We start from the raw sequence: 25363 nt of genomic DNA on the forward strand, positions 1-25363 counted from the left end.
ATTCATAGCCTCTGTGGGTTTGTTAAGGAGCTCTGGTGGGGCAGTGGCTAAAACATTGGGCTGCTAATCAGGAAGTCAGTGGTTTGAACCCACCAGCCACTCTCTGGGAGAAAAATAAGGCAGTCTGCCTCCTTAAAAATTTACAGCCTGGAAACTCTAGGGGTCAGTTCCACTCTGTCCTAGGTGCCTATGAGTTGGAATTGACTTGATGGCAGTGGGTTTTTTGGTGAAATGAAATTTCTCTTCTTTTTCTTCCTCTGATTTGAATGACTCACTTGGTTCAGTTTGAAAGCAAATTCCTAGTGTTGGAAGAGTTTGGTTTCTCCAAATGTACTAAATCTTAAAAACCTTAGTAAACCTTAAAAAGCCATCAGAACCACAAAAACTATAGCCAGAGGGGTTAAAAACCACAGAATCCTGTTGTTTGATTTCCAGATGGAAATACAAACACTAAAGGAAGTAAGTATAGTTAGGATTGGTGTTCATGTGAAAATTCCCCAGCACAGGGCTGTGAGTAAATAGTTATATTGGTAATAACACCAAGTCATCCTTTGATATATTACTAGTCCCTTCTTCACAATAATTAATTCGATACAAATTCCCAGATAAACTTGTTCCTCATTGATTTTCTACTTTACAATTTCATTCTCACAATATTCAGGGAGGTATGTTGGCAGTAGTAGGTGATATGGTATTATTACATTGTACTGAGTGTGAGAGGTGGGGAGTTGTTGTTGTTGTTTTGTGCCATCAAGTTGGACCTGACTCATAGAGACCCCTCCTTGGGTTTCTGAGGCAGTATCACTATGGAAGTAGATTGCCCCATCTTCCTTCTGAGGAGTGGCTGGTGGGTTTGAACCGCCAGCCTTCTGGTTAGCAGTCAAGTGCCTTAGGCACTATGCTACCAGAGCTCCCTAGGTGGGGAGTAGGAAGGATGAAAACATGTTACTGAAATGAACACCCCTTCAGGTAAAGGATATATTTTGTTAAATTTATCTTGGAATCTTGAGTCACAAGAACTTCATCCTTCATCCTTGTGTTCCTTTGCTGAGCTTGTAGACATGTTGCTTTAAACACCTCAGACTGTATAAGGCATTTTGGTTGTTGTGGGACTTAACTTACTGTACCTTCAGCTGCCCTTACTTGTGGGAAAGATTAATTCATGGTCTTTGTACCAAAATGTGGGAAAATCCAATTGGGTCATGTTTTTATGTTAATTTACTTACTTGTGGTCAGACTCCAATTCATTCATTCATTTGACAAAGTGTCAAAAATCCAGATGAGCCAAAAAGATTCATGAACATTTGTGATTTTCTGCTTTGGCATAGTAACAGCAACATGCTTTGCCAGTAGTCTCTGCTCATTAATGGAGATATTTCTCCCCCTTGTGACAACTATTAATTTCCATGTGTAGTCCCTAGGTGGCACAAATGGTTGAGCACTCAACTCCTAGCCCATAGATTGGAGGTTCAAACCCACCCAGAGGCTCCTTGGAAGAAAGGCCTGGCCATCTGCTTCCAAAAGGTCAGCCTTGAAAACCCTATGTAGCAGTTCTACTCTGTAGCACATGGGTTCCCCATGATTCAGAATCAACTGGAAGACAGTTAACGTTCATGATCCATTCATTTGTTTATATTTACTTCACAAATATATTTTTGAATACCCACTTTGTGCTAGATACCTTGCTAGGCTCTGGGGAACTCAGGGACAGAAGTAACACTACTCATTGCCCTCAAGTTGCTTCCCGTTGAGAAGAGGGGACAGATAGGTACCATTAGCTGTAATGTCCCTTTGGGGCAGGCAGTTCTCTGTTCTGTAGGGTCTGAGTTGGAATTGACGTGACAGCAACTGGCATAGAAAATACCATCCAAGTAAGGTTTATATAATCATGTGTCCCGTTAGCCTATGTTTAATTCAATCATTATTATTCAAGGGTATCTTAATAATTTTTCTATGCATATGCAGCTATAAAAAGGAAGAACAGATGTCTGTTCAGAGCTACCTAATAAGTCAATGTGCATGTTTTAATTTTTATATGAAGTTTTCACTCCTGTGGCAATCATAATTTACCAGGATATTTCTGTAACCTTTCTCTAAACAAGTAAGCATGCAGATATATCTTTAAATGATAAATACTTGTTTTCATTGATCCCTAATATCAATTCAATTTCACAACAATCCTTAGTTTTGTTGCTAATCCTATTTCTTGGTGATTTTTTTTCTTCATCATTTTAAGTAAAATTAGCCTCAGAGCCTTCCTTCATCCATTCAAGCTTATTAGTAACTGTTGTTTTTCAGCAATTTCAAAGGAATTGCACTTTTTTTTTTTTTATTATGTGTATGTGTCTCTCACTACCATAACAAAATTAAGCTCCTAGAGGGCAAACCATGTCTTTATTCTCAAAGGAATTACACTTGAAATGATTCTTTAATAATTTCTTTGTTGCTACTTATTAACCTTACACACAGCAGGTATTGATTTCTGTAAAATTAGAGGGACCAAACAGGAAGTTCTTAAACAGCCCAAATTCCCCCAGAAGCCGATAAAACTTTTTTCTGTAGATGTCTTTAAAATTAGACCCATGGCTGAAAACCAAGATTTGAGGGGACTGGTGGTGGTCGTTTGGTCAAAATATTACCTACTCAAAAAGATAAATGACAGCATTTCGCTTGCAACCTCAGATTAAGGTTTTGCATATCTGTTTTGAATACCTTTAGTGAAGTTCAGTGATTTGAAATTGAATGCAGTGGGGTAAGGTGGTAAAACAGCTAAAAGCTATTGCAGGTCAAGGAAATCCTGCAGCGTCATCTCCACTTTCAATGCCTCTCAATGTAGAAATGCCAGCACCCTCGGACCCCAAGCGCGGCTGCATCTTGTTATATGTATAGAAGTTTTAAAATCAATTTGATTTTCCTGGTATGATTCTCTAGTGTACTTAATATGCTGTGGATGGATTTTTGCAAGTAGCGAGAAGCAGTTACACTTCTCATGAATACGCAGTGGATGAGGCACTCTGATTTATTATTCCATTCTATTTTAGAACATGCTTATGATTTGAAAAAAAGAAGAAAAAGAGAGAAATTTGAAAAAGCACAGACTAGTAGATCCAGATTTTAATTCTCTCACTTACTAGGTGACTCTGAGTCAAGCCCTTTAACTACTTTGTGCCTCGGTTTATTCATCTGTGAAACAGGATAAAACGCAAACCCACTGCTTTCGACTCAATCCCCACTCATGGCGACCCCATAGGACAGAGTAGAACTGCTCCATAGAGTTTCCAAGGCTATACATCTTCATGGGAGCAGACTGCTTGCTGCGTCTTTCTCTGGTGGTTTGAACCACCAACCTTTCAGTTAGTAGCCGAGCACTTTAACCATTGCACTACCAGGGCTTCTTATGATAAAACCACCAACCTCTAATTAACTCCCAACACTTAGTCATGTATAATGTATTTTGAGGTCTTTCAATAGATGGTTTCAAAACTATATAATCCCCATAGTTTAGATATCAGAGGGTTTTTTTTTATTTATGAAACATTTTCCTTTCTCACTAATTTTTTAAAAAGTATATGAAATTTTAAAAAATTATATGAAATCAGGAATCTAGATAAGGAGGATAAACATCTCTAGAAAAGAATATTAAATAGCATTAACTCACAACGTCATTCTGAAACTCAAGACAATTCTAAATGGACTCGGGATTCACTAGCCAAAGATGTTTGGTAAATTGATTAAGGAAGCACTAGGTGGTATATGTTTTGCTGTGTATATTCCAAATAAATAAAAATTTTAAAAAGAAGCAGTATGTACATAACTCACAATACATTCTGATCACACATTGTGAAGTTTACCGTAACTCTTCATTACTATGATCCCACTGGTGTTGCATGACCCTGTTCTTGCTCTCTTTTTAGTTAATGGAGCTAATACTTAGTTCATTCTTTAGCATACCCTTTCTAGCAGTTTGATTTTCTTTTCTCTCCTGTTCTGTGACCTCACTAAAGTACCAGACATCATAGGGGAAGAGTTTAATGTAGACTTTAACACCAAGAAGTTAGCAGAGGTCCATGTCTCCACTGATAGAGGAGAAAATTATTTAACCTTGCTTCCTGTGTAATTGATTTTTTAATGCCTTCATGCAAAGTGTTCTTATAAACCTCTGCAAGCCATATTTTGTGCTAATTTTTGGATATTATTATTTGTACTAATTATACTAACAGTGGATGAACTGTGACCTCATGCAAATGTACTTCTAAATGGATTGTTAGAGAAAGAGAAGATACAAATCACAGAAAATCTAAATGAAAGCCAAATTGTAAGACTAAGATCAGTTGTTAAAATTCAGAGTTCATTAGGGAGTGAAGCATGTAAAAATGAGGTCTGTTAGGAGGTGAGAGCATGTACCCTCAGTCTGCAGAGAAGGGCCTGACGGTGGGCAGGGAATAGCATGCACAGACCATTTATAGCTTCCTGTTCGTGACATGCTTTCTCTTCCGGGGTCTGCTCTCCTATGTCAGAACACATACACAGCACATGAGTCCTCACGGCATGGAATACATGAAACAGCTGGGTACTTGACTGAATTCCTTATCCTTCATCCAAATGGTAGGATGCATGTCTATCTCATGTATAGACACAGCCCAAATCAAAAGCAACTTAATTCGCTAATAAGCCTTGGTGTGTACAACTAAATATCATGCTCTCTTTCCGTAAAAGGAAATGTTGCCTCCAAATCGTTTTCATCAAGTGTTGCCAACAACAGTAATGGTGGCAGGGGAAGGCCATTTAAGGAATAAGACACTTGGGAGGCCCTGGTGCTGCTGGTGGGAGCAGAGCCCAGAAGGGCTGGCTGCAGGCTCAGGAGACACTTTAAAAGGAAGGGGGCCAAGACAAAGAACAGGAAACTGAGTAGGAGTCAAAGAGAAGGAAGTAGGGATACTGTATTTCCATGGAAGGGATGGGCAAATGCCCAGTCTTTTACTTTTCATCCAAATGTCCAGTATTTCATGTTGTACCCTGTATTTGTGGTATGCCCTATACATGCATAGGGTACAATAGTCAAATGATTTTATTTATTGAGTTCAGAATTTAGCTTGAGGACAGTGTACTTATTTAACCAGCTACTCCTGTCCCTTGACCACCAAGAAAACAGGTCATTAGCTCACTTACTTGGCTTTTATATTAAGTTCTAAAAATGTTAGGTATTTTTCTGTTGGAGGCCACGACAGATATGTATGTCAAATAACATTTTCATGACGTGGTTAAAATTCATTGTTGTGGTTTTCTTTGTCCCTATTTTTTTTTTTCCTTCAAAATGCCAAGTGGGAATAAAACCTAGTGTTGATTCATTTTTTGTCTTTGGACAGTCCAGTCTTCTCCTCACTGGTTACTTACTGCTCATGTTTGCTCCAGTGTAACCCATTCTCACATCCATCTGCCTCACATTTCCAATTTATAAGGGTATGGGAGGGTGGAGCCAAGAGTGGGATGGAATGTTCTAGAACAACCTAGATCCATGAGGATCAGCCTCGTGCTGGAGGACCCTGGGGAGGCCAGGAAAGCAGGAAACTTTGCAGCTTCAGGCTCTATTGAAACATCACAAAGTTCTTAGTATACTGAAAATTCAGTTTTGGCCTAATTTAGTCAAGAGTATACAAACATATTTGTAGGTAGTTAATAAATAAATAGGGATGTTTCAGTGCTTTAAAGACCATGCTAACAATTGATGATTTTTAATAACACTAGCTGGCACTTATTTTACAAACCAGAATAGATGAAATTAATTGCAACCAATTTATATGGCATGTATTTATACCCCTCTGTTCTGGTTATCTAGTGCCACTCTGACAAGAATATACCACAAATGGGATGACCTTAACAAACAGAAGTTTATTTTCTTACAGTTTGGAGGCTTTAAGTACAAGGTCTAAGTGCCAGGCTCTAGGGGCTGGCTGAAAGCCCCTCAACCTTGGGGTCCAGCTCTGCTTCCTGCTCCCAGCCCACTGGAGCTAGAGGCTTTTCTTCACTCAGACAGCTGCTGGCTGCTAAGGCTGAGACGCTCCAAGGTTAACAAGTAAAAAGGCACAGGCTCAATGTTACCAAACCACACGGCAGGGCATTAACTTAAGTCCATTGTAAGTTCCAGGGTCAGCAGAGCATGGTAGGCTGCCAAGCAACAACACAGCTACATGAGGGTCCAAGCGTGCCATAGGCTAGAGACCATTCCCAAAGCTTCTCCTTATGTACAGGAAGCAGACCACATCCCAAAGGCAGCTACTCAGCTGCTTGTGGTAGATCCTACCATGGAGTTGATTGCTAGTCTCATCATGGGGAATACTACCACCAGCTGCCCAGCCACTCAACCAGGCCCAGCCACATTGATGTACAAACAACCATCACACCCTCCTTATAGAGGAGTTCTGGTGGTGCAGTAGTTAAGGCATTGGGCTGCTAAACAAAAGGTCAGCATTTTAAACCCACCAGCAGCTCCACAGGAGAAAGATGAAGCTGTCTGCTTTCATAAAGATTTACAGCCTTGGAACCCTACAGGGGGTCTCTGTGAGTCAGAATGTATTCAGTGGCAGTGGATTTGGTTTCGGGTTATGGAAAAGTGATAGCAATCACCTGTAGGGAAGGATCTTCCTGCTGTTAGAAAGCATGTTTTCTAGCTGGGGAAAACCAGACATACATGAAACATTAGAATATCAAGTGCAAAGTGGCAGAATAGAGACAATAAGCACCTAAAACTTTGGCCCAGAATGGAATGAATCCCTAGTATTTGCAGAAGTTGGGAAGGGCTCCATGGAAGAGTAGTGACTAGGGTGGCATTTTGATTGTGAATGGACAGGGAGGAGGGGAGGACATCTTAGGCAAAGGAAGCAACATACAGCAGAACTAGCAAATAGGAGAAATAAAGACTCAACTAGAGTAAAAGGTTTGTGTTTGGCCATAGGCAAAGACAAGGTTGGCTAAGTGGAGTGGGGCAAGGTTATGGGAGAACCTGGAGACTCCAGGGGAGAAATTTAGAGTGGATACTGCAGTGTAGACCATGGGGGGCCATTCAGGTCCTTGAGCAGAGGTCTGACATGATATTTCCACAAATGGTTAAGTGCTTTCCTGCTAACCAAAACGCTGAAGTTTTGAGTCCATCCAGAGGTATCTTGAAAGAAAGCCCTGCCAGTTTCTTCTGAAAAATCAGCCTCTGAAGACCCTTTGAAGCACAGTTATATTCTGATATAGATGAGGCCACCATGCGTTGGAAAAACAGCGACTGTTTTTGTTGGTTGGTTGGTTGGTTTTGGTTAATTACTCTTGTGTTTTGAAAGATTAACGCATCTCTTGGCTGTTTTTAGGATTTTTCTTTGGATGGTTATCTCTTCCTTGCTTGCTACTTACTGCTCATGTTTGCTTCAGCATGGCACATTCTCATATCTATCTCCCTTGGCCTTCCAGTTTCTGAGGGCTGTGTGAAGGCAGACCCAAGAAAGGGGTGGGATACTCTAGAACATTCTAGAACAATCTAGCATGCGGTACCATCTCATGCTGGAGGGCCTTGGAAAGATGAGGAAAGCAGGAAACTTGCAGCTCCAGGCTCTGTGGGCTCCACTTGCACGTGGCTGTGGTGTGCTTTCCTGCCGTGCCAGTGCTGCCTCTGTCCTCTCAGTGACCACAGAACAGGATTCTCGGGAAATGATGCAGATCACAGTAAATCGGTCCTGTGAACATGTACTTGTGACGCGCTGGTATAGACACACCCCTAGGCAGCTGCCTGTAGTCCCACCAGTCCACAGGATAAATGTTAAGTCCTTATTATTCAATACTCTCCAACTTTAATCCACCAAACTCTTTTCTTTCATGGTCCAACTTCATGAAAGATATGTCTCCCAAGTTATAATTTTCTCTCTTATAACTCTACATAAGGAGCTCTGGTGGTGCAGTGCCTAAGGCATTTGACTGCTAATCAGAGGTTGGCGCTTCAAACCCACCAGCCACTCCGTGGAAGGAAGACTGGGCAATCTATTTCCGTAAGGATTTGCCGCCTGAGAAATCCAAAGTGGGTCTCTATGAGTCAGAATCAGATCCATGGCAGTGAATTTTGTTTTCTTTTTGTGTGTGTGTGTGTGAAACTCTACATATTTAAGATCTCTATTCCCCTCACTCTGGCGGTTCAAACCCACCAGCCACTCCTCAGAAGGAAGGTTGGGCAATCCTACTTCCGTAGTGATACTGCCTCGGAAAGCCAAGGAGGGGTCGCTATGAGTCGGGTTTGACTCGACGGCACATAACAACAACAACAACAACAACAACAACATTCCCCTCACTCCCTTAAGTAACTTCTTTCAGAAGGAGAAGGTAGGAGAGGAAAGTAAGTGTTTTAATTTTTGTGTTTCTCCAAACCCATCAATTAATTAAAAACAAAAAAGCAAAATGGATCTAACCTGATGGAATATTTATAAAAATGGGAAACTCATTGTCGACTAAATCACATTTATTTAATCGAGTATTAGACTGCCTTTTTTTAACCAGATGGAAAACATTAGCAGTAATAGTGAGCAAACATATCCAGGCTCCCAGAGGTCATTTTTAACCACCATTAACAATCTGGTTTCCACGGATTAGTAATATACAAAAGGCAACGGTCCAGTAAAATATCCACAAAAGGCAGCTGAAGACTCCATGCTCTTTATTTACCTAACGTTTTAACCATTTTTAAAATCCCTTGTAAATGAGGCATTGGAATCTTCTAAGCTCCAAATTAACATATTGTACCCAGAAGTTACTGTAAAATTGTTGTTGTTGTTGTTGTCGAGTCAAACCCGACTCATAGCGACCCCTCCTTGGGTTTCCGAGGCAGTGTCACTACGGAAGTAGGAGTGCCCAACCTTCCTTCCGAGGAGTGGCTGGTGGGTTTGAACCGCCAGCCATCTGGTTAGCAGGCAAGTGTCTTAGCCATTATGCTACCAGAGCTCCCTACTGTAAATTACCAGTCTAAAATAGACACCAATGCAAAAGATCGATGCAACCGCCACAAAGCTGATGAAAAGAAAGACTTGTTCTTAATATTATTGATGGACTTGCTTCTTAATATTATTGATGGTTGACATGCTTTCCACTTACTAGCTATTTGCTTAGTGGTTTCTATACCCATGTCAAGCTACTAATTGTGAAGTGGAAAAGACATGGATCTTTACATATCATACTTTAATTTTGAAATTGAATTCTATAATTGAAATGTAATATAAGGTTAAACAGTCCACAAAATACACTAATGAATCCAAAAGCATGTAGCTTATAATGTGGTAAAAACATGGCTTCTAGAGTTGCCTATTCAGGAGTAAATTATCTCATTGAAATCACTGAGTGAGTGAGGAAGCTGTAGAACGAGGCAATCTCATGGTGCTTCATAAATGGATGCAGAGATCAGTGCAGGCTTGTTTCTTCTTCGATTCAATATTGTACATGCACGTGGAACTGTTATGCACTTATCTAGTCAATTGAGACCAGAGTAAGTATAGGCAAAACCACATTTATCTTCATTTCAAAGCACCATTATTTTTATAGTTTACTTAGTTATAATTTGTTATCAACCTTTATGTTACTCTTCCTTTAGATAATGATTTTTAGGAATTATATCATGATCTATACTTAAAAGCTCTGGTAGCATAGTGGCTAAGACACTTGCCTGCTAACCAGACGGCTGGCGGTTCAAACCCACCAGCCACTCCTTGGAAGGAAGGTTGGGCACTCCTACTTCCATAGTGACACTGCCTCGGAAACCCAAGGAGGGGTCGCTATGAGTCGGGTTTGACTCGACGGCACATAACAACAACAACATACTTAAAATGCTTCACAGATATTTCATTATTTTCTTATTACATGGAGAAGAACACCAATGTGTTAAGGTTCAAGAGCACACCTGGGCCTATAGAGTGAGGTCATTAGGCTACAAATGGGAATGAGGTTGTGTAAATATGATCTAGATATTAGAGAAAATGCTTGTCATTAAGGAACTTAGGGATGCTAGAGATATTATTGTCCTGATGATGGGCAGCCAGGGTTAGACTCCCTCTCCCAACTCTGTGTGTGTTCTAGGGAGGGATATATATATATATGCCTCTCCCCCTCAATGGTACAGACATGCTCAGCTACTAACTGAGACTGGAGAGTATAGTCCATCCAGACACATCTCAAAAGAAAAACCTGATGATCTATTTCCAAAACAGCAGCCATTGAAAACCTTACTCTAACACATGTTTCTGCATAAGTCAGAGTGAACTCAATGGCAACTGGCTTTGTACACACTCATATGCACACACACAGACACATACACATGTCATCAGGTGGAATGCAGAATAGCCATTTTTAATAATATCATATTGAAGATTTTCCTGTCTGTCCATGATTCTGTAGGTCAATCCTTTGGGGAGAAGTTCTGTTTCTCTCTTTGCAGAAATTTTTACGTTTGACAGTAAAATCTTCCAGTATTCCTACAAGTGCCAGGGGCCATTACATTCCTTTTCTTATCAAGGGAAATGAACAAATAGGAAGGAGATAATTGCAATGATGCATTCTAGCCATTTTGAATTTACAACTTCTTTGGTCCATTTCAGTGACAACTCAAGACATTTTTATTGAGTTCCTATTATATGTCCCACACTGTGCTAGGCACTGGCCACACAGGAAAGACAGAGATGCTGCCTTCAAATAGTACTGGGCACAGCCCATCAGGGGAGGAAGATGAGAAAGTAAAAACACCACGACCAAGGAGAGTACAGGTGCCACCATGACTGAGGCAAATGTGTGTGTCCTGGGACACGAGAGAGGTAACCTGGGGTGTAAGGGACAGAAGGGAGGAATCCATGAGACCTCCTGACTGCACTTTAACTGGACTCCAGTTGTATAGATAAAAATGTAAACCTTAATCAAATTAAGTGGGTAGTTGTGGATAGGGATGGATTACCCAAGAAGCCAGATAAGCATGTGCTTAGGGCATCAACAAAGCAGATGCACCATTTGTCCAAAGCAAAGACCCATAGATGCCAAGCAGACAAGACACAAGGAAAAGTGAGCACCACAGTGAAAGTGATCTGTCAGGGCACTAAAAGAAATTGATACCAGCTCCAGTGCGTGACAATGTGCTGGCTGGAAACAAAGTTCATGGAAGGACATGAAGGTGCCCACGTGCAAGGTTGTTTAAGATATAGGGCCCCTCCCACTTCAGCACCTTCGTTGACTTCTGTCTTCTACTGTCCCCTCCCATATAATTGAAGCTCCTCATCTCAATGGGTGTCTTGGAAGTATACTATTATTTTCTAATAAACAAGAAGTGATGGTGGGCAAGAGCCTAACTCTTGCTACGTACACGCAACTGGATCCAACATGAGCAGTTACTGGGCAAGGTTGGATTACATAAATTGATAACAACTAAGTTCACTGATTCATTTTCTTTATTGTAGAATATATGGAATATTCTTCATGTAGAAAATGTGGTATGTGGTAAAAAGCTTAGTACCTTCCCAATCCATTAAACATTTTATAATCCAGTTCATCTCATTCCACTAACATACTATACATCACTTTTGCATTCAATTGCTGATATTATAGTTGAATTTGAAAAGAAGTTAGATCATGGGTAGCTAAGATACACACACACACACACACACACACACAACTCACATAGCCCATATGAATGTGTGAGTAAGCAGGGGTGGGGGGCACCACAGATTATCAGTGTTTATGGCTCCTCACATGCCTTAACCTGGCCCCGCTTGCAGATTACCAGGTTGAAATTTAGGGGAAAAGTTATGATTAGCTCAATAATTAGATTTCTTTGGTTTATTTTGTTTTTCTGAATTATGTAGACTAAACTTACAACTGTAGATAAGTGCATTTTCTAAGCTTGCCATCATTCTAGTTAGCACATAATCAAACTAAGAACAACAGTCTAACTAACCTTTATCCACAATAGTTTTTATTTGTCAAAGACAAGTTGTTGGGCTGACACAAGACCAGGGAGTGTTTTGTTCTGTTGTACGTAGGGTCGGCATGTATTGGAGCCGACTCAACGACACTTAACAATAACAACAACTTGTTAAGAAACTATCAGCAAGCAAGTGAATATTCGAAAGTAACATAAAATAACTTACTTCACATCTCTGTTTTAGATTTCTTTTTTTTCTTTTAATACGCTCATCAATTATTGGAGTCCCTGGGTGGTACAAATGGTGTGTATACATTCCTGCTACTAAAAAGTTTCAGGTTTGAGTCTACCCATAGGCGGTCAACTTCTGAAAACTCAGCCATGGAACACCCTGTAGCACACAATCCCACTCTGACACACATAGGGTCATCGTGAGTCACAATCAATGTGATGGCAATTGGTATCAGTTATTAGGAAACCCTTCCAGGCTTATAAATCCTCTCCCATGGACAACTATAGCTTCCTCCCACTTCTTTTTCATTGCCCCAATTTTAGGGCAGGGAGGCCTCGGCTTCCAGAGTCTTAAGGACCTTCCAGGTGAAAACAGGCTTCCTCACTTCACGAAGGAGGTGGGCTCTGATTGGATTCTCTAGAAATCTTGATTGTTCAGTCTCCTCTTTTGCCCATTCTAGCAGTTACCTTAGTTGTAAAGAATGGAGGAGGGGGGTGAGGAGAAGGGCTAACTTTGGGAATCTTCTTTCACTGAGTACCATCCCCACGCGCCACCCATTGGCTCCATCTGTAAGCTGGGCTCTGACCTCATTTTCTGTAACTCTCCTCCAGGGTTTCAGGGGAATCGTACACAGGTAAATGAGGACATTTGGTCCTGAGGACTTCTACTTCCAAGTTATATCTAATAAGTGCTTTTGTAGATATTAAAAGAAAGAAAACAGCTTACATAAAACTAATGGTATTTTTTCTCCCTTTTTTCAAGGTGAACACACACAAGAAACCAATTCACCTCATTCACTCAAAAAGGATGTAGAAAATATGGGAAAAGGTAAAGAAAAGTTTTAATTCTGTCAAACTCCTCTTCGTTTTAAAAGACTATGGAGATAATAAGAGGATATTTTTGTTCTGCACCATATTTTAAGCTTGACAAGCAACATATGAATAATATATGGACCATTGGGTGGATATAATTGAGATTAATGCATACATATCAATCAATACATGACACTGTAATATAATACTTTAAAATAATATATTACATTGATTTATATTCATGGATTTCTGTACAAAATCTATCCTATGTCTATGCAAGACTTTTTAAACTGGTAAAATATTTTGTCTTATAATAATAAATTGCCATATATAACAGTTCTCTGGAGAGTTATTTGTAAAGATTAGTAAAACGGCTCTTCTATTTTTTCTTTATTAGAGGAACTTCAGAAGGTTTTATTTGAACAAATAGATTTACGGAGACGACTAGAACAAGAATTCCAGGTGTTAAAAGGAAACACATCTTTCCCAGTATTCAGTAAGAAATCACTTTTATTTCATTACGCTTGTGATTATTTGATGATATTTCTATTACGAAGCTTACGCTGACGATTCTAACTATTCAGTGGTTGTGCCAAGCTCCACACGGTCTTCCACTCATCTCTGTCTAGCTCTTTGAAAGTTTTAGTCTCTCTTATTTCTACTTTGAATAGGCTTATAGACAAAATTTCTTAAAAGAGCCTTTTGGTATTGATTTTCCCTCCAGTATATGTGTGTTTGTATGTATTTTAAAATATTTATGTAAATATACAGTTAAATATACAAATATATTAGATATATTTTGGTTATATATAAGGACTCTGGTGGCGCAGTGGTTAAAGCATTTGGCTACTAACCAAAAGTCGGTGGTTCAAACATATGATCAGCTCCATGGGAGAAAGATAAGGCAGTCTGCTTCTGTGAAGAGTTATAGCCTCAGAAATCCTTATGGGGCAGTTCTACTCTGTTCTATAGGGTCGCTATGAGTCAGAATCAATTAGGTGGGAGTGGGTAGGTCGGTAAGTTATATGGATTCAAAACAAAGGAATTGCTCATGTTATTTTATTCTCTAAGGTAGAAAAACAAAAAAACAGTTAACTGTTATTCTTAGCACTAATAACTGCCTGGTGCTTGAGATTTGTATTAATGAGAAGTTTAAAATTAAAAAAAATTAATTGTGTGAATTTTAATAATTCAATGTACACAGATCTGCTTACTTAATTGAAATTGGTACAATTTTGGTAGTTTTTGGTTCTCCATCCATATTTAATGTTAAAATTTCATTTCACATTTTGGGCAGGAGATTTTGTAGCTTAAAAACTATTGGTTCTACTCCCAGAGTTGAGGAATTACAGAAGGATTTTGTGGTAGGTATCCAGATTTCTGGAGCCCTGGTGTCTCAGTGGTTAAGTGCTTGGCTGCTAACCAGAAAGTCAGCAGCTCACAACCACCAGCTGCTTTGAGGAAGGAAGATGTGGCAATCAGTTTCCATAGACAGCCTTGGAAACCCTGTGGGCAGTTCTACTGTATCCTATAGGGTCACTATGAGTCAGAATCTACTTGACAGCAATTTGTTTAGGAGCCTTGGAGGTGCAATAGTTAAAGTGCTTGGCTGCTAACCAAAAGGTCAGTGGTTCAAATCTACCAGCTTCTCCGTGGGAAGGAGATGTGCCAGTCTGCCGCTGTAAAGATTTCTAGCCTTGGAAATCTTACACGGCAGTTCTACTCTGTCCTATAAGGTTGCTATGAGTAAAGTTGACTCAATGGCAGTGGTTTGGTTGCTTTGGACCAGATTTCTAAAAATGTAGTGCTCCGGTCTGGGTCACATTTAGATAAATACATCACAGTGTAAGTGATTTTCCAGGTTTTTGGAGTTTCATTTAGTTATATTCCTCTTTCTACAGAAAGGAAAGTAAGAGAGAAAATAGTATTTACACTTATATTTTAAGTCATATAAATTTAAAATTATTTTTTCTGGGTTACTCTCTTAGAATGTCAGTATGCCCCTTGTTATTAATCAGGAGCACCACAAAACTCAAGTTGGCAATTCCTATACTAGAGTCACAGACTGGCCACCTGGAAGAAGATTTTGCAGTAATTATAACAATTTTAATGATATGGACAGAGCTCAAATGTCGTTTTCAGCACAAATGAATGGTGTGCCCCTCTGTGATAGCATTTTTGAATAGTTTGAGATTCCTGGTAACATGTCCAATGGAATTTCTACCAGAACAGTTAGCCAGAGTGAAACAAAGAGATAACCGCATTATGGCAGAGATTTCTGACCACAAGGAACAGCAGGGTCTGCCAAGTTCATGATCTCTCACTACCAACAAGGGAGGTTTGGAACTCACAGTGTTTCCGTATTTTGAATTGAGAAAAGGCCTGCTGAAACTCAGAACGAGCTTGAAGGGCAGAGAATGGATGGGAGGTGCATCAGGAGCATCAGCACATCTGTAGCTTTGAGAAGAGATGAAACATTAAAAATAAAATGGGTGTTTCCAAAAGAGCCAGGGCTTTTAAATTTCTAAAGTTGCCTCTTAAGAAAGACTGTACAATTGCTAGCAGCTACAAGCAGAAAACATTTAATGAATGTGTTTCCCCATAACCTAATGTTTGTCTAATTGTAGCGTTTGTGAATCCCAGCTTTTAGAATCAGCAGGGTATCCCCAAATCACTTTGCACTGTAAAGTACTCACCTAACTCCCCATGAAACCAATGTGGCCAAAATTTGTTGTTGTTGTTGTTGCTGATTCCCCTGGAGTCAGTTCTGGCCCATGGGGACTGTATGTGTAACAGAATGAGATGTTGCCAGGTCTTGTGCCGTAGTCACAGTCATTGGTGTGTTTGAGTTCAGTGTTGTGGCTGTGGTGCCCATCCATCTCATTGAGGGCTTCCCTTGTTTGCACTGACTCCCTGCTTTCCCAAATGTGATGCCCTTTTCCAGCACCTGGTCGCTCCCGATGAGTCCTAAGTAAGCAAGCCAAAGCCTCCCCATCCTCACTTCTAAGGAGCACTCTGGTTGTGTATTTCTTCCAAGGCTGAGTTCTTTGTCCTTCTGGCAGTCCACGGTCTATCAGTATTTTTTGCCAATACCACAATTTGAATGCATCAGTGTTTCTTCTGTTTTGCTTCTTCATTGTCTAGTTTTTGCATGAATATGAGGCTATTGAAAAGACTGTAATTTATCCCATTTGTTGTTGTTATGTGCCGTTGAGTCAGACTCAACTCATAGCGACCCCTCCTTGGGTTTCCGAGGCAGTGTCACTACGGAAGTAGATTGCCCAACCTTCCTTCCGAGGAGTGGCTGGTGGGTTTGAACCGCCAGCCTTCTGGTTAGCAGTCAAGTAAGTGCCTTAGGCACTATGCTACTAGAGCTCCTAATTTATCCCATTACTAAAAGCTAATTAATAATCATTATTGAGGAAGTAATAATTTATATTCATTTACACATTTTCTTTATTAACTGTTTCATCATACAATGTGGTGTATGCTTCTGTTGAAAACAAAACAGAGTGTTAGAATGTTTTGGACAACGGGGCAGTTGCAGCTTATTCATCCTCTTGATATGAATCGTCTGTTGTTGCCACATACATGAAACACTTCAGTTAAACAACACAGATTTCCTCTTTTTTTCATCTGCACTATCCTCCACTGACCAAGGAAGTGGCGGGTGTGTACCCAAGTTTGAATAATGCGTGGTCTAGGCACACCACAAAGAGGTAGTCAATTTCACACCGATGAAAATAGCAAATGTACATTATGTGCTTGTTAACTAAATGTGAGAGGCCAGGAGGCTTGTAGACAGATTTAGATTCACTCAGATGAAAAGGGGGAAACCGAACTTCGTGAAGCCACATCGGAAGGAAGTGTAGAAGAATCCCCCTGAGAGTTTTGAAAAGCTTTTACTAGAGGGTGGACAGAGACAGTGTCAACACTTAAAACCCAGCTTACCTACAGCACCAGTGCCCTAGCCTAGAAGCTGTAGTGTGTGACAGGTGGAGGAACCCAGGCTCAGAAGTTGACAGGCCTGAGTTCACTTTGGGGCTCTGCTTCTTAATGGGTGTACAACCTTGGAACCCGTACAATGGGGCAGATAGTTCCTGTCTCATGGGAGGATGTGAAGATTGAACAGGGTGATCAGGTAGCATGCTCACACATACCTGGCACAGGGTAAGTGCTCCGTAAGCGTCAGCTGCAATGATGATGGTGATGCGAAGCAGGAGGGGAGGAAAATATTAGTGACGAGCTCTAGAAGAGCATTTCTAAAATTGGGTCCACATTTCTGTGTTTATCTTGGACTTCTTGTTGTGCTTCTGAGGGTAGATGAGGACCACAGGAATGAACCCTGGCCATGGAAGGAAAGAACAGATGTTACCCAGTTGATTCCAACTCCTGGTGACTCCGTGTGTTTCAGGGTAGAACTGACCTCCAGAGTGATTTCAAGGCTGTGACTGTTCAGAAGCAGATTACCAGGCCTTTCTTGGGAGGCACCTCTCCCAACCCTTTGGTTAGTGGCACAGTGCTCAGCCATTTGCACCAGCCAGGGACTCCACGGAAAGGGCTGCTGTTGTTAGTTGCCTTTGAGTCAGTTCCCAACTCATGGTGACCTGTGTGTTGCAGGATAGAAGTGCACTCCCCAGGTTTTTCAGGGGCAGGTCACCAGGCCTTACTTCCAAGCCATCTCTGGGTGGGTTTGAACCCCCCCAGTCTTTGGGTTAGCAGTCTAGTGCTTAGCTGTTTCACCATGCAGGTATTCCATGGACAGGATCAGAAAAAAGATTAGAGAAGAAAAGAGGAGGAGGAGGAAGAGGAAGCAGGTCTCTACACTTGCTGACACAGAGGCTTCTGGAGCTACTCACAATAAATACTTCTTGGCTGCATCCTGGAGTGGGTACCTTGATAGGGAAATACAGGGAGCAAAACAGGTGCTAAAACAGCAGCAGCCACATGGGCAGAAAAGCATGGTGGGTAGCAACAAGGGCTCCAGGTTTAGACACTGACTCCCCCACTCAGTAGCTGAGTTCCCTTAGGCAAGTTACTTAACCTCTAACTCAACTGTACAACAGTATAGGACCTACCCCATGAGGCTGCTGAGAGAATTCGATGAGTGACTGTGTGGAGTGTTTAGTATAGTGACTGACACATAGTAATTACCAATAAATGTGAGTTGTTGCTAGCATATACCATTTTAAAGTCTGATTGTTACATTCCTAAAGGGACTTGATAGTAAACCAGCTGATATTAGAAACCTGAACTTCTAGAGATGTTTTGGGCTATAGGCATAGAGAGTGGAACTGGCAGTGAAACTTGTTTTGATACCGGACAGTATGTTTTATTGACAAACTGGGTAGGACATGCGGAGAGAGGTATCATAAGAAACAGTGGGAGAAATGTCTAGGATTGAGTGGAAATAGGTGTTTGGGTGAAATAGTTGAGGAGGGGTTTCACCCCTATCACTTTGAGGTCTGGCCAAACATATTTGCAGGGCGGTCACATGTGATCGGACAGGAGTAAATGCTTAGAGGAGACCCCACCCCCTAACATGCCATCAATTCAAACTCCCCACCAGTGATTCTGATCTTTCTTGCAATTGTGAACCCAGAGGTCACTTTCCCGCCACATTGTTTCTCTTCCCCAGGGAATCTGCCCTCTAATGCCCTATTGTTGTTATTGTTAACTGCTGTTGAGTCCTCCCCATCTCATGGTGACCCCACGTGACAGAGAAGAACTACTCCATAGGATTTTCTTGACTGTACTTATTATGAAAGTAGTTCACCAGGCCTTTTGTCTGCGAAGTTGCTGGGTGGGTTTGAACCACCAACCTTTAGGTTAGCAGCCGGTTGCAAACAGTTTGTGCCATCCAGACTCCTTAATGCCCTACACTTTCCTTTATTATATCATTCATCCCTGTACCATAGTTATTCTCTCTTTTACTTGCTTCACACAGTTGTTATGTGCCTTTGAGTCAGTTGCGACTCATAGTGACCTTACGTGACAGAGTGGAACTGCCTCATCAGGTTTCCTAGGTGGTTATCTCTATGGGAACAGATCACCAGCTCTTCTCTCCTATGAAGTAGCTGTGGGTTCAAAGTGCCGACTTTTCAGTTAGCAGCCAAACCCAGCCGTTGCGCCACTAGGGCACCTACTCTCCCCTCCAGCCATCTTTATGACCTCAGAGCCTCGTCTTGGGCTCTTCCACAGGACTGCTCTCTCTCCTCCATTGCTGTGGCAACGTGCCCTCTGTGCCCGCCACCCTTCTCCGCTCCAGCTCTCTGCCTGCTGCTGTTAGCTCAGCCTTCCTATAACTCTGCCTCTGGCACCAATTCTTCCACTCGGTGATTCCCCACTTCTTATCATATTGTATCTAATGTAACTCCTGACTGACACAAAACCCACCTTGCTTCTCTGGCCATTTTCTCCTTCTCCCCCAGCTCAGCTCCGGTTGACCAGCAGACCCCACTTTTGACCTCTGTGCTGTTTCTCTAGTCAGGAATGCCTCCTCCTCTGTCTAGGTCTTCCTCATCATTCTGGACACAGCTGCAGGTTCCCCTCCTCCAGGAAGCCTTCCTACTCTTGCAGTGGGCACTCTGCTGAACTGCCTGGTTGAATTTTTTAGTTCCCTAGGTGTTTTGGGTTAACACCTCCTGTAATTGTTTCACACCTGTTACTCTGCTCTACTCCAGTACCTTATAAATACAGTCAGGAAAGGGACCACGTGGGGTACTCTTCTTCTTCTTCTTTTGGGATATTCTGTTCCTGCCTTCACAGCACCTGGCATTTGGTGGATACACTACACTCTCAGTAAATGATTGATATAAATTTTGGAAGCATATTCAGAGAGATTAAAACTGACACTTAAAGATGAAATTGGATCACAACATTTGTTGTATAAAGGATATTAGCAGGGGTTCATGAGTCCTTGGATTTGTAGGTATGATGACAAATTGATGGCACTGGGGACAGTTGAAGGGAAAGGCCAGTTGGTTATTAGGCTAAGTGGGTGGAACAGATGACTGAGACGTTAGGAAAAAAGCTTAAAACAAAACAAAACAAAAAAAAACACCACTACCATTGAGTTGAAGAGCTCTGGTAGCATAGTGCCTAAGGCGCTTGACTGCTAAACCAGAAGTCTGGCGTTTCAAACCCACCAGCCACTCCTCAGAAGGACGGTTGGACAATCTACTTCCGTCATGATCCTGCCTCGGAAACCCAAGGAGGGGTCTCTATGAGTCAGGTCTGACTCAATGGCAAACAACAGCAACAACAACCATCGAGTTGATTCTAACTCACAGTGATGCCCACTGGGTTTCCAAGGTGGTAAATCTTTACAGAAGTAGATTGCCTCATCTTCCTCCAGTGGAGCGGCTGCTGGGTTTGAACTGCCGAGCTTCTGGTTAGCAGCCAGATGTCTTACCTACCATGCCACTAAAGCTCCTTTTAACTACATAGCACTGAGTTCATTCTTATTTCTTATAAAGAATTACTCTTCCAAATTACTGTTAAGATTACTTCCTATTGAAAAAACAAAACCCAAACTACTTTCACCTTTGGGACTTAGGTTCTTTAAATACCTGACTGTGATTGTGAGTGTCTATTGCCTGTGAGTAGTACCAGATTCATTAGGTATGTAATAGTTCCCATCTTTCCTGCCTCTGTTTTCTGTTGTGTCCCCTGAAGAAGGAGAGAGGGGGGATTCCAAAGCACTGTGGAGAGATCAAGAGTTCTGACTGTGTTTGAAGGTGGTAATAACAAAATGAAGATTACATAAACAAAATAAGCTAAAGCCTACTTATTGCTTGGAGAATAGGATCTACCAGATAAACCAGATGCACAGTATGGTCCCAGGAAGGTAGACTAGGTGTTTTTATTGCTGTTTGGAAAACTCTTTTCGCTTTTCACGTTGTCCAAATCTGTATGCACAACCCTCGCCACTGTGCTGGCCAGCATGTGACGAGTCATTGCTCTTCTCTGCTCCGTTTTTTTTAAGCTGTATTTTCTGAAAATAGTTGAGTTTTAAGCGCAATGATTTTTTTTCTTTAAATCTGCAATTAAATTGTGCCTTCACCAACTTTTAGAATATGGGAAACATTTTGTATGTGTTTTGTTGTTGTTTGTCAATTAACAATCTTTGTATCTCAAAATTTATATAGATGCTGTTGTAGAAATTTTAAAATGTTTACAAAACAAAAGGAAGAAGACAAACGTCATCCATAAACCTTGGCTCCCAGAGATAACTTAATGTTAACAATTTGGAGTTTCAGCATTTTTTAGTGCAGAATGAATCATTTTTGAAAGCACAAAACCAAAATGAGATCATATTATATACTTATTACTTTTTATCTTCCTTTTTTTTTTTTTTTCAACTTACCATGAGCCTCTTTGCATTACTCCAGAGCATTCTACAAATGGATTCTTATGTTGAACAGAAGACTCACTTCATCCAAGTTTTGAACAATGGACATTATTGTAAATAAATCTTTGCATACATCCATGATTATTTCCTTAAAATAAAATAAAATAAACAAAAAAAAAACTGTCTTCACACCCTCAAAAAAGGGTATGAACTTTGTTAAGATCTTGATATATAATATCAAGTTGTTTTCCAGAAAGGATTTACTCCTGTCCTTGGAACATCATGCTTATCTTTTAATCTTGTTGGTCAATCTACTTCCATAGTGATACTACCTCAGAAAACCAAGGAGGTGTCGCTATGAGTCAGATCTGACTCGATGGCACGTAACAACAAACAACAACAAAATTTAAGTGGGGGGAAAATTGTATATTATTTCCTTTGCTCTCATTGCCAGGGATGTTGAGAAGTTTTCCTGGGTTTACTGCCCTTGTGTATGTTTTGTGAATGGCCATTTACAGTCTTCCCCCATATTTCTTTTGATGTGTTCCTTTTCTTATTGATTTGTGTGAACTCTTTATATACTAAAATGTTAATTCTTTGTCATGTTTGTTGCGAATGTTCTTTTATTTGTTTCACTTGCCTTTAAATGTTGACTACGGTGTTTTGTGTTTCAGGAGGTTTGTTTGCAGTTTTTAGTTAACAAAGTTTAAAATCTTTGTCTGACCTAATCTAGCTTTTCCTTTGTGGTTTCTCCTTTGAGGCCACAACCCAAGCATATAAAAACATTCACTATTTTTTCCAACACTTAATGGCTTATTTTCTTTCGTTTTAACTTAAGGAACTGTGAAAGTATACTGCCTTAGAGCAACAGGCGTGAATTACATAAGTGGTAGTTTTCATCATTCCACTCTGAATTGCCCTTAGCTGTTTCCTGCTCCAACGTCAGAATCTTCTGGAATCAAGGGAGGTGCCCTAGTTAGGTTGGCTTCCTGCAGCCCCTTATAACTAAGCCATCTCAGCTAGCCATTCTGGTCAGAGACACCCCAGAACTCTAGAGAGAAAGAGGCCCCTACTGAAGGTCAGAGGAAGCTCTCCACATACTGAGATCTGTATGGGATGTGCTTTTTGGTCTTGAAACCACGTTGACATTCCTGAGACTGTTTGGGCCACATTACAGGAACAGCAGTGTTGGGAACAGAGCAGTTTGATGGGAATTGGCTCCCCTGTTGCACTGTGCCTGGTCCGCGGACTTTGACCCGTCCTCCAGAGCACCCTGAGGTGGCAGAGTGGGTGCCAGCTCCTCATACAGTACTTCAGTCCTCATTTGCATTAGTGTAAACTGGAATTGCCCACTCTTCCTTCACCAGTACAGGACAGAACTGGATATTTGGAGCTCAGTCAAGTCAGTTTACCTTCTCAGCAAACCTTGAAGTGCTAGAGCAGGAAAGGACTTTACTGAGCACGTGGTTCCATACCCTTGTTTCTTCAGACAAAGGCCTGAGCCCCAGAGTGGGGTAGGTACTGTCAGTGGACCAATCCAGACCTTTGCTGGATGTTTCAGTCTCTCTACTCCTTACTCATCAACTACCTCCTGCTGGGTGTCAGGAACTGTGATGGGCCTTGGAAGTTTTAAAAAATATCTAAAACATAGCTTTCTGCCCTCTACAAACTCACTGTTTAGTGGGTTGTTGCTCATTGCCATTGAGTCGGCTCTAGCTCATAGTGACCCTGTGTACAAGAGAATGAAACACTGCCCAGTCCTGGGCGTCCTCACAATCACTGCTGTATTTGAGCCCGTGGTTACAGCCGCTGTGGCAGTGTCTTTTGTTGAGGGTTTTCCTGTTTTTCACTGACCCTCTGCTTTGTTGTTGTTAGGTGCCGTTGAGTCATCTTTGACTCATCGTGACCCTATGTACAGCAGAATGAAATGCTGCCCAGTCCTGTGCCAGCTCCATGATCCTTGCTACACCTAAGCCCATTGTTGTAGCCATTGTGTCAAGCCATCTCATTGAGGGCCTTCCCCTTTTTCATTGACCCTCCACTTTACCAACCATGATATCCTTCTCCAGGGAATGGTCCCTTCTGACAACATAACCAAAGTAGGCAAGACGAAGTCTGGCCATTCTCACTTCCAAGGAGCATTCCGGCTGCACTTCTTCCAGGACAGATTTGTTAGTTCTTTTAGTAGCCCATGGTACCTTCAGCATTCTTCTCCAACACCACAACTCAAAAGCATCAACTCTTCTTCGGTCTCCCTTATTCATTCTCCAGCTGACCCTCTACTTTACCAAGCATGATGTCCTTCCCCAGGTGCTGGCCCCTTCTAATGACATGCCCAAAGTATGTGAGGCGATGTCTCGTCATCTTCACTTCCAAGGCGCATTCTGACTGCACTTCTTCCTACACAGAGTTGTTCATCCTTCCGGCAGCCCGTGGTGTGTTTTTTGCTGGGTGACAGTGCTTGGCATAATATGCAATTATGGATGTGTTAGTAGAGTTGTGTACAGGGTGCTGGAGGAGCACAAAGGAGGGATGACTAATCCTTGCAGGAGGGGTCAGGAGAACTGGAGAGGACTTTCCAGAAGATGTAACATTTGAATTGCACCTTTTTTTTTTTTTGAAAAAAAAAAAAAGAAGAAGAAGGTGTTGGCTATAAGGATAAGACCATCCAGGCAGAGACTACATCATGGGAAAGGCACCGAGGCTCAAGTACAATGTCCACTTAAGGTCTCAAGAGTGATTTGGTGGGCAGTGGGGGTGAGGGAGTCGCAAGAGAGGAGGCTGTTTTCCTCCACATTCTTTGCTGTGGCCCCCTGAACCACTCATTTCCCCACGCCTCCTTCCATGTCTTGGTGTGGAATGGCTTCTAGTCTCTATAGAGTTAAGCATCTCTTCCTCCCTTAACTCCGCAAGAATGTACAGGCTCTCCCTTGGCCTTTCTATTGTCCATGAACTTATCACTATCACAGCACCTTCCAAATCATATTCACAGGGGAGGGGAGGGACTAGGTCTTTCTGGTTTTGTTTGTTTGTTTTTGGTAATGGATTACAATACATGCTTGAAGTTGGGGAAGGAATCCAAACAGTATAAATCAAAAACCCACCACCATCGAGTCAATTCCAACTCACAGCAACCTTCATTGGGCTTCCGAGGCAGTAAATCTTTACGGAAGTAGATTGCCTAGTCTTGCTTCCACAGAGTGGCTGGTGGGTTTGAACCACCAACCTTCTGGTTAGCAGTCAGATGCCTTAGGCACTGTGCTCCTTTCCAAACAGTATTGTTGTTGTTGTTGTTATTTGCCGTCGAGTCAGCCCCGACTCATAGCGACCCCTCCTTGGGTTTCCGAGGCAGTATCACTACGGAAGTAGGATTGCCCAACCTTCCTTCCGAGGAGTGGCTGGTGGGTTTGAACCACCAGCCTTCTGGTTAGCAGTCAAGTGCCTTAGGCACTATGCTACCAGAGCTCCTTCCAAACAGTATTGTTGTTGTTGTTGTTGTTTGCCATCGAGTCGGCCCCAAACAGTATAGAAGGGTACAAACCAAACATAACCAGCTGCCATCAAGTTGACTCTGACTCATAGCGACTCCATAGGTATCCAAATAGAACTGGGCTCCACAGGGTTTTCAGCATCTGGTTTTTCAGAAGCAGATTGCCAGGCCTTTCTTCCAAGGTACCCCTGGGTGAACTTGGACCACCAACCTTTCTGTAAGCAGCTGAGCGTGTTGACTATTTGTACTGTTCAGTGACTCCCTAGAAGGGTAGAAGTTAGAAAATAAAAATAGTAATGTCTTCAAATAAGTACCCGTAGCCTCATGAGTGGTAAAGGTTTATTATCTTGAAAGCAATGAGAAGCCATCTGGGATTTTTACCTTTTTTTTTTTTTTTTTTTTTTAATGTGATGTGGGTGAAGATTGACAGAGCAAATTCACTTTCCATTATAGCAGTTCACATAATACTTTCTCATGTCATTGACCACAGTTTACCACAATGCAACAGCTCCCCTCCCACTTCCTCCCCATAGTTACCTCTTCCCAGTGTCCATCC

The 25363-nt window shown here is 41.5% G+C and overlaps 1 protein-coding gene across 1 annotated transcript in view; it reads left to right on the plus strand.

Moving 5' to 3' along the window:
• SKOR2 (SKI family transcriptional corepressor 2) overlaps positions 1-25363 on the plus strand; it is a 90912-nt gene that overhangs the window by 6774 nt on the left and 58775 nt on the right. The window contains exons 5-6 of the mRNA XM_007943855.2: positions 12915-12980; positions 13362-13460. Coding sequence (XP_007942046.2) covers positions 12915-12980; positions 13362-13460 — 165 coding nt within the window. The remainder of the gene's footprint in view (positions 1-12914; positions 12981-13361; positions 13461-25363) is intronic.

The sequence above is a fragment of the Orycteropus afer genome, unplaced genomic scaffold, assembly GCF_000298275.1.
Source record: "Orycteropus afer afer isolate SDZICR_OR568_19922 unplaced genomic scaffold, OryAfe1.0 scaffold00113, whole genome shotgun sequence".
NCBI classification, from domain to species: Eukaryota; Metazoa; Chordata; class Mammalia; order Tubulidentata; family Orycteropodidae; genus Orycteropus; species Orycteropus afer.